The sequence below is a fragment of the Nannospalax galili genome, unplaced genomic scaffold (assembly GCF_000622305.1).
Source record: "Nannospalax galili isolate Female #2095 unplaced genomic scaffold, S.galili_v1.0 scaffold1513, whole genome shotgun sequence".
Taxonomy (NCBI): domain Eukaryota; kingdom Metazoa; phylum Chordata; class Mammalia; order Rodentia; family Spalacidae; genus Nannospalax; species Nannospalax galili.
In genome coordinates, this window is record NW_008333402.1 from 274,327 (window position 1) to 288,053 (window position 13,727).

The window sequence follows — 13,727 nt, forward strand, 5'->3', positions numbered from 1 at the left end:
ATTTTTTTTAACTTTTTAAAATAAATTTATTATTTTTATTTTATGTGTATGCATGTATTATTTTATGTTTATGTAGGTAAGTGCACACATGTTGTGCAATGCCTGTGGAGGTCAGAAGAGGTTGTCGGATCCCCTGGGACTGGAGTTATGGACAGTTGTTAGCTGCCATGTGGGTGCTGGGATTCGAACCCAGGTCCTCTGCAAGAACAACCAGTGTTGTTAACCACTGAGCCATCTCTCCAGCTCCTTTTTTTAAAAAAACTATTTTATTTATTACTTTTATTTTTTGTGTATGAGTGCATTGCCTGCATGTATGTAAGTACAACTGTGTCATGCAATGCCCATCGAGGTCAGAAGAGGGCATCAAATCTTCTGGAACTGGAGTTACAAACAGTTGTTAGCCACAATGTGGGTGCTGAGAACCAAACTCAGGTCCTCTGCAAGAGCAGCCAGTGCTCTTAACCATTGAGCCATCTCTCCAGACCCTTGATGTTTTTCTTAAGTATAATGCATTTTAGCAATACATTTTATTAAGCAACAGGGCCAAATATTACTGCTTCAAAATGTATTTCATACAATAGTATGTGAAAGAGACTTCACATTCTTCTTTTATACCAAACTTTGTGTATATCTGATACAGAAGATTTCAACAGCCACATTTTAAGAGCACAATCACCCTATTGGCTGGCAGCCACTGTAGAACAGTCCAGATCCAAACCTCATCCCTTGAGTACGCAATACTTTTTCTTTTTCTTTCTTTTTTTTCCCCCAATACTTTTTCTAATGACAAAATAAATGCGTTTTCCCAAGCAGTTGAATGATTAAATATAGCTTGGAAGCAGAAGGCAAATTCTGGTCCATCAACGCATGAGTATTTTTTTATTTTGATTTTATTTCCATTCTATAGCTCTAACAGAGTTCTAGTTGAAGCTTTGTAACAAATTTTTAAGTATGTATTACTCTTGAAACCCAAACTTTTTGAGATTTATATAGCTAAGTTATATAAGATCATTTTTTACTGTAGAACTACAGGTGAGCTATAAATCAGAATGTGTCAGAGTATCACCCAGAGTCCAATGGGCATAACTATTACAGCACCAAAGCCAACTCTGCCTGCCCATCCACAAAACAAGAAGTATCACTGGTACATTCCCAGTGCTTCAGTCAATAGATCTCAAGGAAGATGGGCACTCAATGTAAAGAAGGGGCTGGAGACAGAGCTCAGGGGTAGAATGCATGCAGGAGGCTTTGGGTTTGATCCTCACTACCCAAAAGATCCCCAAACCCACTACACTTGATGATAAGTAGGAAACAGCTTGAACTGAACACAGTATAGAAACAGAAGCATCAAGCTGGGCACAGTGGGGCACTCCTGTAATCCCTGCACTTTGGTGAAGGAGGCAGGAGGGTCAGAAGATCAAGGCCAGCTTTGGCTATTTGGTACAACCAAACAATAACAACAACAAAAACCCAGAAGTACCTAATAGCACAGATGAATTCTCAAGGAGGAACTAATGTTCCCACTCACCCAAACCCAATACTCCCTCTGCTGAGGTCTCCTCACATACACTCCTGGCTGAATTCATCCTGGAACATGTGTGTGCTCACAGGAAGCTGTGTGGCTTCACTGCTGTTTATTTCCCCAAGAGCTTCACCCAGCCTTGGCTTAGCTTGCACCTTTCCACTTTGGTGGAAAGATGAGATCAGGTAAAAGTGAACAACAATAAGGAGAGGATGGGACGGCTGTAATTTCTCTGCTTTATCTTCAATAAATGGTTAGTTACCTCTGGGTTGTTTCTTCATCGCGATTTGTGTCCTCTTATATCTTAGTGAAATATCATGGAATACTGGAGGGTAAAAACATAAACAAAGGAAGAGTGATTAGGTGAGTGGTTTGAACATCTCTGTGAAATCACACAGCAATGCATCCTACACCAAACAGTAGCACGGTGGCCAAGGATGAACAAACTCTCAACTCCCTCATCCACTAACCTCCCCCAGGTTAGATTTGTTTCCACATTTTATGTACTTGTAAGACTGTAGTAACAGAGTAACACAAAAATACTAGGAGAGACAGATACCTTGCAACGCACTGTATAACAAATAGGACCTGCAAACATTAGAAGAATCAACCCACACTCACTTGTATGGCCTTCATACAGCTCTATATAATGCAAATAATGAATTGCTCTGTTCTTTGCCTAAAGAAAAGAAGGAAAATATTTTCTTAAATATCTCGTTGGCTTGTTCTTTCTGTGAGTCAAGGTTTGGTATGTAGTCTAGGCTGGCTTTAAATTCACAATCTTGCCTCTGCCTACCAAGTGCTTGAAATACAGAGGCTTGCCACCACATCTGGCGTCTTGTTGGATTTCAGAAATATCCTTTTTTTTTTTTGGTCTTTTGAGACAGGGTCTCCCTGTAGCCCCAGCTGGCCTGGAACTGCTATGTAGACCAGGCTGGCCTAGGCGTGTGCCACCATGCCGGACTGATATGTCTAATTTCTAACTCTTAGTACTTGTTCATATGATCATATCTGGAAAAGGTGTTTGTAGATGTAATAAACCTTAGTAAATTTTAAAATCATATTTTATTATTACCAATACAAAACTTTGGTATATATTTCTAAAAAATAAGAACTTAAAAAAATCATAATCATACTATCACTATTCCACTTACAGGAACAATTCCTTAGTATCTTTGAACAGTCTGTCAGTATTCACACTTCCACAGCAGTCTCATAATTTTGATAAGCAATCACAGGTCTGATAACCATGACACAAAAGAACAGAGGTACTTCTGAAATGGATTTTTATTAGATAAGCAAGCTTTGACATGAAGCCTCCTGAAGGTTCTAGACTAAATTATTTTCTTATAGTTCCCATGTATGTAGCATCTAGCTTATCTTTTACTAAGCATTGATAGAGAAAATATGCACTGCTGGGTGTGGTGGCACACACCTATAATCCTAATTCTCAGGAGGCAAAAGCAAGCAGAACCAGAGTTCATGTCAGCCTGGGCTATACAGCAAGACCCTGTCTCAAACAAACAAACAAACAAACAAAAAACAAATAAAAAGGTTAAAAGGTATATACCTTCCTGAAAGCAGCTGCCCGGTCAGCGGCTTTTCCAATAGCAAAACCTTTCAAAGGAAAAGCAAATATGTGGACAGGGAAATAGCTTTGTCATATAGCACACCTTCCACCACATTCCCAGTTTGGTTTTTGACAATATTTCAAAGCACTTCATCTTCCTGCTGTCCAGAGAAAACCAGCTGTCCACAGCCAACAAGGAAGCATGAAGCTACAGAAATTTGCCTGCCTAATGTGAACATTTCACATTTGAATATATTCACGAAATTCAACATCAGCTGCATAATATTACCTTTAATAAATCTCTACTGAAGTGAAATGTATTCAGTTTTTAAATTAAATATGCTCTAAGCTAATAAGGCAAATGATGTAATACTTTGGAAAACAACTCATAAAACATATATATTTATTATACTGAAATAACTGGCAGGGACGGTGGAAAATGCATTCCTCCAACACAAGACCACGTTCTTGCTGGGCCTTTGGAGTAGAATTCAGGTTTTAATGAAGTAGGAAATAAGATCAGTGGTTTGTAAGCCTGTGAATAAACTAAGTCAGAGCTGACATTTCTTCAACTTATAAAGACCTTATAATACTAATCAATAAGAAAAATAATAAAAACCCAACAAAGCACAAGAACTAACAGAGCTCAAAAAGAAAAGAGCAGTGGTCAATAAGCATGCAAAATCATGTCTACACTTCCTAAATAAAGACATGCCAGTTCAAACTAAGAGACATGGTGTACACCTACTGCCAAGCACTACAGCCTAGACAAGGATGTGATGAGAGGAACACAAGCTGGCACAACTTTTAGAAAGCGATCTGGCAACTCTTACCAACACATAAAAATACTGGGTGGCAAGTTCACTGCAAGAAGATTCCCTAATACCTATACTTGCAAAAATATAACAACGTATAATGACTTTTTTTTATTTAAGTAATGAAAATTAGGGTCTGTGAGCCCAAAGTGAGGCCAGCAACATGAACCCTCAAGCTTTTGGCAGGGCCAGGCCAGGGCTGACTTCACACCACCACCAGGAGTAGCCACACCCACTCACCTGCAGCCCCATTTCCATTCCCCACAACAACCAGGACACGGACCGATTTCCTTCTTCCCTCTTTTGCTGTCATATTGAAAACATTTCGCACCTAAAAGACAAAAGGTTTCATCAATAACACTTTCAAAAATCCTGAAGAAGGACTAGCAGGACCTACCCATCTCAGTCATGTTTACTTGTGGTGTGTGGGCACTCTACCTTCCTATGTTGCAAGACACACAAACTTCATCCAAACAGAGCTGCCCTCTATACTGTTTCATCAGGAAGAGAATGAAAATAAGACTTTCTCTTCCTATTTCCCAGGGTTATTAGACGATTCAACTGAGATAATGTTTAAAGGAATTTGAAATTTACACAGCTCAAAATGGCCTATCTTAAGGAATATACCACAGAAATGAAAAATGTTCTGGGTTACAATGAAATGGCTTAACACTGAGTATAAAGTGCAGCCCAGTGACAGAGAAGCCATCATTTCCTAGAAATGATAAAATACAGTATACAGAAGCCAGGCATGGTGGCGCACACCTTTATTCCTAGCACTTGGAAAGCAGGGGCAGGTGGATCTCTGTGAGTTTGAGGCCAGCCTGGCCTACAAAGTGAGTTCCAGGCCAGCTGGGGCTACTGGGAGACCCTGTCTCAAAAAGACCCCCCGGCCAAAAAAAAAACCCAACAAAAAACAGCATACAAAAGTAATTGCACAGGCCTGGACCACTGGAATAGGAAATTTGGAAATACCTGCTTATGATAAACAAGAAGAAAATCTGCAGGTTGGTTTAGTTGATTGGTTGGTTGATTTGATCTAGACCTTAAAGGACAGGAACTATGAAACTGTTAATTACACTTGCTCACAAAGCAACTACTCTCTGGCTCATGACACCCCTCTCCTATAAAATGCAATTAATTAAAGGAGAAGGGAGGTTGAGTCCACTCTCATGAGTAACTATACAGAAAACCACTAACATACACAAGAAATTTAAAATGGGGATTAGCTTTCAAAATCTATTATCAGGGATAACAACAAAAAAATACTTATAATCCTATTTTAAATTCTACTCTGACTGACAGAATAATATATACATATTCAGAACGGCTCTAGCACAAACTCAAATGATTATTCCCTACGCTATTAAACAGATTAAGTATGCAGTGCCAGACTAACAGGATGGTGACTATTTTAGAGAATGCTCTGGAAAGTGGCTACAGGGCTAGAAGTGGCCCAGAGTTCATTTCTCCAGCAAAACTGCCATTCACCACTCCCACTTTCTACCAGTGACCCTGCGCCATCGCCCCTCTGCTCTCCAAACTGAGTGCTAGAAAGGATTGGTTTGTAACTCAAAGATAGATTGCTAATGCTGCTTTAGCTTTAGGATGGAGGAAACTTAGACATAAGCTCCAAATTTTGCTATTAAATATACTATTGAAGCCATCTGGTCATGAGACCTCAATGTGGTAGCCCCTAAAAAGGGAAACAGGACAGCCAATATTGAGTTACTTAACTTGGAAGTTTCACTATTTCCTTACCCAGACTGGCTCTGTGTACAAGAAACTACCACACATCAAAAGCTTTTCCCCCCGAATTCTTCCTGTCCCATCCCCACCACATATACCCTACAACCTCTCCAAGGGCCTGGCTGGGTATTTAATTCAGTATGCCTACCTCAATTACTCTGGTATCAAAATCGTTGTATGTTTCTATGAGGGGAAAAAAAGCATACAGATAAATGAGCCTGTAACTATTAATGAATGAAAGCATTTTTCACATAGATAGCATCACAGATCTGGAGGGCGGGGGATAGTGAAAATTGAACCCAGAGCCTCATGCTTGTCAGGCAAGCATTCTACCATTGAGTTACACCCCCAGCTCCATCACAGACTTTCAAATGTTAGTGTTTCGGGTCTTTTGCTGCCACTCTCAAAGCCACATCCTGGTTCCCCATCCTCAATAGAAGCTCTACCTCTGGTTTCAGGAACTCAGTTACCCTCCCCCAATGCCCCAACTCTCTACCTCATCAGCTCCAAAGGCAATGGTTCCTGGAGCTCCCTAGCACCATTTACACCAAAGCCCATCACTCTCCAAACTGCTCAAACCTTCTCCTCAATATTTCCCTGGCTTGAATCAGTATAGCTATTTGGTCAGGTGCAGCCTGTCAAGGCACAGTCACAACCAGCCAATCAAAACCCATAGTCTCCACTTCCATCAAGTCCTCCCAGCTCTAGGTGGTCCTCCCCTTCTTTTAGTCTTTCTAGCTCAATCTCCGTATTATTTTATTATTTTTTGTGTATGGGTGTACTGTACACATGTATGTAAGTGCGCCTGTGTTGTGCAATGCCCACGCAGATCAAAGGAGGCTGCCAGATCCCCTAGAACTGGAGTTACAGATGGTTGTTAGCTGCCACATGGGTACTAGGAATTGAACCTGGGTCTTCTGCAAGAACCAGGGCTGCAGAGATGGCTCAGCAGTTAAGAACACTCACTGTTCTTGCAGAAGACCCAGGTTCAAATCTCAGCATCCACATGGCAGCTAACAACTGTCCATAACTCCAGTTCCAAGGGATCTAACAGCCTCTTCCATCCTCCGCAGGCATTGCATGACACGGGTGCACTTACCTACATGCAGGCAATACACGCATACACATAAAATAAAAATAATAAATATATATATTTTAAAAAGCCACTGAAGCCATGCCTCGTGGTGCATGCTTCAATCCCAGCACTTCACACAGGAGGCAGAGGCAGATCTCTGTGAGTTTAAGGCTAGCCTGGTCTACACAGAAAGTTCCAGACCAGACAGGGTTACAAAGAAACCCTGTCACCAAGCAAAGAACTGGGCTTAATTAGGGCTATGTTCAGCTGCTTAACTTTCATTACAGACAACTTCTGTCTGTTGGAGGAATACTTCTTGGCTGTGGGTCTCTCCTGTCCCCAAGATACGGTTTGGACAACGATAACAGGATAAGTTATTCAAAGAAGCTTAAACCCTTTTCTGGAAAAAGAAAATCTAAAAAGACAAGTAAATAAAATCATTTCAAAAAATACTCTAGAACTATAAGTCCACCCTGTCACAAAGGTAAACAAAACTTCACTCTGCTACCTCCGTTGGGGCCCGGGTCAGGGGGGCCAATACTGACACCGCCCCATGTATTTCCGCTCCATCCACGCTCCCGTTTAACTTTTATCTTCCTCTTCCGGTCCCACTCTTCTCTCTGCTGGACCATGTCAGCCTCCACCCTCTTCTGCTCTTCCTTGTTTCTCTGGGCAATTGTCTGTACCACTCCACTTTTCATAACAGGGATATTCAAGCCAGGCCACAGGAAACCAGAACGCCCTGAAGATTTTTAAATATACACGAGTAAGAATTTTAGAATTCATGTTTCCAGTCTCAAAATACTAGACAATGTATAAGGGTAACAGCACGCCACTGGTAGAGCTTAAGCTGGCAGGATTACTCAGCAAGTCACTTTGTGCTATCAGAATTTAAATACAGCCCAAGCTAGTGGCTCCACTCCACTCCAAACCATGACCTAGAGAAACACTCCCACATAGGTACAAGGCATATGTGGGCTGGACAAGCACATTCACTGAAACGTTATCTGTAAAGGCAAAAACTGCAGCAATCCAAGTGTTCAGTGACAGTGGAACAGCTAAATGGCAGAGCCGGCATATGTGGTACTCTACACAAAATCCAAAGCACAAGGTCACTTTCTAGGTTCTGATATACTGATTTCTAACACCTACCGCTGAGTGAAAAAAGCAAATTTTAAGACAGCATGCCCCAGTTTCCTTTACTGATGCTGTGATAAATACTCAGACAAAAGCAACTTTGAGGAAGAAGAGTTTGTTTTAGCTCAGTTTCAGGTAACAGCCCATCAATGCAGGGAAATCAGACAACAGGAACTTAAAACACCTAGTCATAGCCATCGTCAAGAACAGAAGGAGAATAGGTGCATGCAAGCTTACCAGGGCTTGGTACACCTTCTCCTTCTGTATATGGTCCAGGACCAAACCCAGGGAATGGCGCTATCCACTTTTAGACTGGGTCTTCCCACATCAATTGACATAACCAGGGCAATTCCCCACAAACATGCCCACAGGCCAACCTGATCTGGACAACCCCTCATTAAGACTCTTCTCAGGAGATTCTAGGTTGTGTCAAGCTGACAAATAAAACTAACCATTGTACGGCACACAGCATATGGTATAACTTACTTATCTTTAGAAAGGCATTTACATGAAAGCATCAAGAAATACTAAAGGAAACATACCAAAATGAGACCAGAGGAGGAAACAGGACTGAGGTTAGTAAAAGGGGACTTTCACCATTCTCTATAATTCCTTTTTTTTTTAACTGAGAATGTCTACATATAATTTTATAATTAAAAAATAATAGTAAAGGCCAGCCCATTTGCTGGGTGAAAGAAGAGACTGTGAAATAGTGTTCCTATGACTTTAAAAATATGCTTGGTGAATTAGACTGAACCTCAAGCACGTATGTTTGGAAAGCCGTGTATCTCATGAGAAAGTTTATGCAAGAATACTTACTCGGAAGATAGGTCCAGAATGCCTGAGTTCCCCCTCCTAAGTAGACATAGCATGGAGATAATGCTGATGTGCTCATCTTATTTTGTTGAACTGTTATATTCTAGCCATATTATTATTATTATTCAATGTTCTGTAAACAATTGACTGTGGTTCTCACAAGTATGAGAAGTCATTTTATTATTGTTCAGTTCTGTAGACACGTGACTGTGATTCTTAGGAGAATGAGAGTAAAAGCAGAGCTGCTTTTATGATCAGCACTCCTCTACATGGAAGCCTGGGTCCCCTGGTTTATTTTCAGTTCTGTGGCAATTCATTCAGGTACTGTGGCTGCCCCTGGTGGCCACAGCTGGGAGTTGTGGCACATGCCTGTAATTCTAGTACTAGGGAAGCCAAGTAAGGCTGGAGGATCATTGAGTTCAAGGCCAGCATGAGCTACTACATAGTGAGACGCCGTTTCAAACAAAGCAGGAAGTTAGTTCTTTTCATAAGTAAGTTTACCTTCACCAATGAGCTGACCCCTGTTCAAATCCTTTCTTCTCTTTTTCTTTGTTCTTTTGCCTCTTCCTTTTCTTGCCCCAGCACCAGTCTCTCCTAAAGCGCCTTTCCAGAGTTCTTCTGCTGTCACTGTAAAGAAACAGGGTTTGCTTTTTTAAAATGCTGCAGTTTTAAAGCAAACAATCTATGGTCTTCTACTGAATAAAAATGGCCAGATGAAGCAGCTTCTTCTATAATGATAGAATGAGATAATCAAAATAAAGTCATTCTTTGCATATACCATAACTATGTTAGGGAAGCACAAGAGAAGATGATGCTGTTAGTTCTCCCACACAAAACAGCCAACGCCGAAGCCTCAGGTCCTCACCAGTAGGTTTGTTTCCCTGCCATTTGATCAGCTAGGATTTAGGTCATCTCCCTGTCCTCGGGCCTCTACAATAATCACTGGGATAATCAATAACTACCCTTCATATAAACAAGAACCAACATTTCAGTCTGTATCTATAGTCTGAAACAGAGTGTTGGTTCTACTCTTCTGCCAAAGCCCTAACATTTGTTTCCTTCTAAATACACAGGACAGGGATGGAGATAGCTCAGTGGTTAAGAGCACTGGCTGTTCTTGCAGAGGACCCAGGTTCAGTTCCCAGCACCCACATGAAAACTAACAACTGTCCTAACTCCAGAACCAGGGGATCTGACACTCTCTTCTGACCTCCGCAGACATTACACAGCACAAGTGCACTTACATATATGCAGGCATTACACTCACACACAGAAAATAAAAATAACAAATTAAAGATTTTATAAATACTCAGGACAAGTATATAGACGTTTCAAGTTAGTATCCATGTGTATCTGTGGGGGTGCCTATGTGTATCTGTGTATGTGTGTACATGCCTGTCTTAAGTCATCTGTGTCTTTTAAGTCATGTACAGACTCTAGTACTATTGATTTATTTCCATTTGTCAATTTCTAGGATCCTAGTATCTGTTTCTAGCACACATTTCAATCAATACTTTATCCTTTGTACTTGTAGAATATTTAAATTCTTTATGTTTGATCATTACTGGGTTTTATTGGTATTTAAAATTCTGTTTTCCCAAGGTCACCAACCATTTTATGAGCAAATTTTATTCCATTACCAATTTATATTATAAAGACTCGAAGCTAGGGCTAGACAAATAAACTTAGTAGGTAAAGTGCTTGGAGGACCTGAATTCAATCCCCAGAACCTATGTAAAAAGAAACCCAGACCAGATGGCTCATGTTGTAATCCTAGCACCAGAAAGGCAGACAAGGTGGATCCCAGGGGCTCGCTGGCCAGCTAGGCTAGCCTACTTAGTGGGTTCCAAGTCAGTGGGACAGTCTGTCTCAAACAACAAGGTGTCTGAAGAACAACAGCTAAGGTTGGTCCATGGCTCCACACATACAGGCACATATGTGCAGGGGCATACACAGGTACACACATGCCCAAATCAGAGCCACACAAATATCCTACTCAACACTTAAAGACTCATGCATCTTCATATCTTTATGTACCTAACATTTAAATATATTCTAGAAGCCCAATTAAGAACTTTCAGTCTCCTTTTATAAACTTTCAGATTTAAAAATTCTATTTGCAAGCTGGGCATGGTGGCACACGCCTTTAATCCCAGCACTTGGGAGGCAGAGGCAGGCAGATCTTTATGAGTTCGAGGTCAGCCTGGTCAGCCTGGTCGACATAGTGAGTTCCAGGATAGCTGGGGCTACAGGGAGACCATGTCTCAAAAAGATCCCCCCCAAAAAAATTCTATTTGCTTGTTTCCTGAAAGGCCTTGCCCTTGATATTCCAGGTAGGTAACATTAAAAAAGAAAAATGTTTTTTATTTACAATATTTGTATGTGCTTTATATCTGTATAGTATTTCATTTCCAGGGCACATATATTATAGCTAATCTTGAATAAACCTGAAAAATGTGGTTTCATAACACATTGTGCTCTGAACGTGCCTGATCAGAGTAAAGGATTAAGCTCAAACTTTAGGCCAACAGCAATTCACATAAAACAACCACAGGTATGAGATAAAGCACCAAACTCAAACTTTCCCTAAAAATCTGATTGTTTTCCCTCACTACTTAAGTTCACTTGTAATGGGGACACACTGAGAGGCTAATCAAGTAGTTTTCCTTCTCTTAGAATCAGTAAATCATTCAGTCAGATTAAAAAGGAAGGAACTAGAGAAATGGCTTAGTGGATAAAGTGCTTGCCACACAACCATGAGGACCAGAGTTCAGATCCCCAGCACCCCCAAAAGAGTGTGAATAAAGCATTTTAGACCTAGGGAGACTACTAAAAATAAAAATTCTCACACCCAGGGTAAAGGCATATTGAGAATCCCAGATTCAAGAGGCTATGGCAAAATTGAGCATTCAAGGTCAGCCTGGCCTATATAGCAACCCTGTTTTTAAAAAACAAAACAAAACATCAAAACATGGATACTAGATGTGAAATGCCTATATATTTGTCCAAGGGAAGAGTCTACCGGCCCCTACTTTACCCACATGTTTTCTCATTACACCTGAATTTGCAAGTACAGAGAAGCTTAGGATATATCCAACCCTTGTCACCTGATGCTCTTGTCACTATTGCTACACAAATGACCTAGTAGTCATCACAAGACTTCCAAATTACAATGATTTATATCCACACAATGAAATACTACATACTCGCAATACCACATATGAGCAGTCCACAAAAAATGTTCACTGTGAGCAGACTGCCAGAGAGTGCTGAGTTCTGGCCTCCCTCTGGCAGAGGGCCTGAGAATGCAGGTGATTGCCTGAGAGCCCCCATCCTGACTCCTATTGTAGAGACACTTTGTTGCTGCTCTTTTCATAATAGCTAAGAGATGGAAGCAACCTAAGTGCCCCTCAACTGACCAGTGGTTAACAAAAATGTGGTATATTTACACAATGGAGTTCTCTTCAGCAGTAAAGAAAGATGAAATAATGAAATTTGCAGGTAAATGGATGGATCTAGAAACTGTTAAACTAAGTGAAGTAACACAGACTCAGAAAAACAAACGACGCATGTTCTCCCTCATATGTGGATCCTAGCACCAAATCCTTTTAAAATCCAGGTCCTTTTAATAACATGATGTTACATAGCAGTCCCTTCTGCATGAAATAACTACCAGCATCACAACTTCAGCTAAGCCTGATCACTAAACATCATCACAATTGGGCTTACTGACAGTTGTACTCATTCATTAAAGGAGGGCCATGCAGGATCACTGGACCCTCACTGGATTATCCAGCCACTCTTCCCAGCCAACTGTATGTAATTTGGCCCTAATCACACATGGCCTCCTGGATTTGGAGAGGGCTAAAGTATACAATCTGGGGAAGGCTAGGAAGAGAAGGCATGACCCATGCTGGGTTAAGGCTTTCCAGTGTGCATACCCTCAGGTCAATCATACACCTCAGCAACCCCTCAGTTATCTCGGTAAGTAAGCTCAATAAATTCATTGCAGTAGAACTTTAATCAAACATTGGCTCAACCCTAGAACCTTGAAAAGGAATAAGCCTTGCTTAGATCCCCAGGAAAAGAAGTCTCACAACAGATGGAAATCTTATTGGTTAATGCTATTATGTCTCATAATTATTTTTTTAAAAAAATGAGAAATGTAAAAGATGTTAAAAGGATATGGAAATGGAGATATTTTCCAAAATAGACAGAAAAATTCAAAAAGCCTAAGCAAGTGATGAAGGTCTGTTATGATATAAAAATGATGAGACAAAAAATTAAACACATAATCTTAAAATTTCTATGATCATAGTTTAGTCAACTAGTTTAAGGAACAAAATATATATCTAATCAAGGTTTATCTGAGAATATTTGTTTTTTACCGAAGCCTTATCTACATAGCATATGATAATTAAAAGTACTAGACTGATGGAACTAACCTTATTGGATGTTTAACATCCATAATTTGAGGCCTATACTAATCTGGTCAGAGGGACTTAAAGGACAGTTTTTGCCCCCTGCCCTTTGCCTTAGGTCAACTAACTTCCAGGGGACCTTGGAACATCTCTCAAAATGTCCTGTAACTGTGGTGAACCTGTCCTCTTGTTCAGGGAGGACATGGAGACCCCACAAGATGGACCTGAACCAGTGTCCAGTCTACAAAGAGGCGGGTCAACTCAGAGGAAACATCTCATTCATGCTTCCAAGTGAAGCCAGACATGGTCAAGCAGGACCTTTGACTTATCTTCACATAGATGGAACTGGTAAAAGAAAGGAGCCAGGAGCTCCTCCCAATCCCATGTGATCCCTGAGGAACAGATCCTCAAATGACCTTAAGTGTAAAAATAAATTGATTTATTTGGGCCAACTGTATAATCCTAAACACCCAAAAGGAAAATATAACCAAAGAGTAAAGAAAGTCATCAGTGTATTTCTTTAAGAGTTCAAGGGATTACAGTTCTCAGACATTAGGCTTAAGTCTATATAAAAAGTTGTTTAGACAATTATTTCTCATTGATATTTTTGTTACTAACCAGA

The 13,727-nt window shown here is 40.5% G+C and overlaps 1 protein-coding gene across 1 annotated transcript in view; it reads right to left on the reverse strand.

Moving 5' to 3' along the window:
• Nucleotides 1-13,727, reverse strand: part of Mrps5 (mitochondrial ribosomal protein S5) — a 29,614-nt gene that overhangs the window by 4,141 nt on the left and 11,746 nt on the right. Inside the window, exons 4-10 of the mRNA XM_008828178.3 lie at nucleotides 9,186-9,311; nucleotides 7,240-7,473; nucleotides 5,805-5,839; nucleotides 4,148-4,238; nucleotides 3,093-3,139; nucleotides 2,144-2,201; nucleotides 1,785-1,847 (exon numbers count right to left, since the gene is read on the reverse strand). Of these exons, the coding sequence (XP_008826400.1) occupies nucleotides 1,785-1,847; nucleotides 2,144-2,201; nucleotides 3,093-3,139; nucleotides 4,148-4,238; nucleotides 5,805-5,839; nucleotides 7,240-7,473; nucleotides 9,186-9,311 (654 nt within the window). The remainder of the gene's footprint in view (nucleotides 1-1,784; nucleotides 1,848-2,143; nucleotides 2,202-3,092; nucleotides 3,140-4,147; nucleotides 4,239-5,804; nucleotides 5,840-7,239; nucleotides 7,474-9,185; nucleotides 9,312-13,727) is intronic.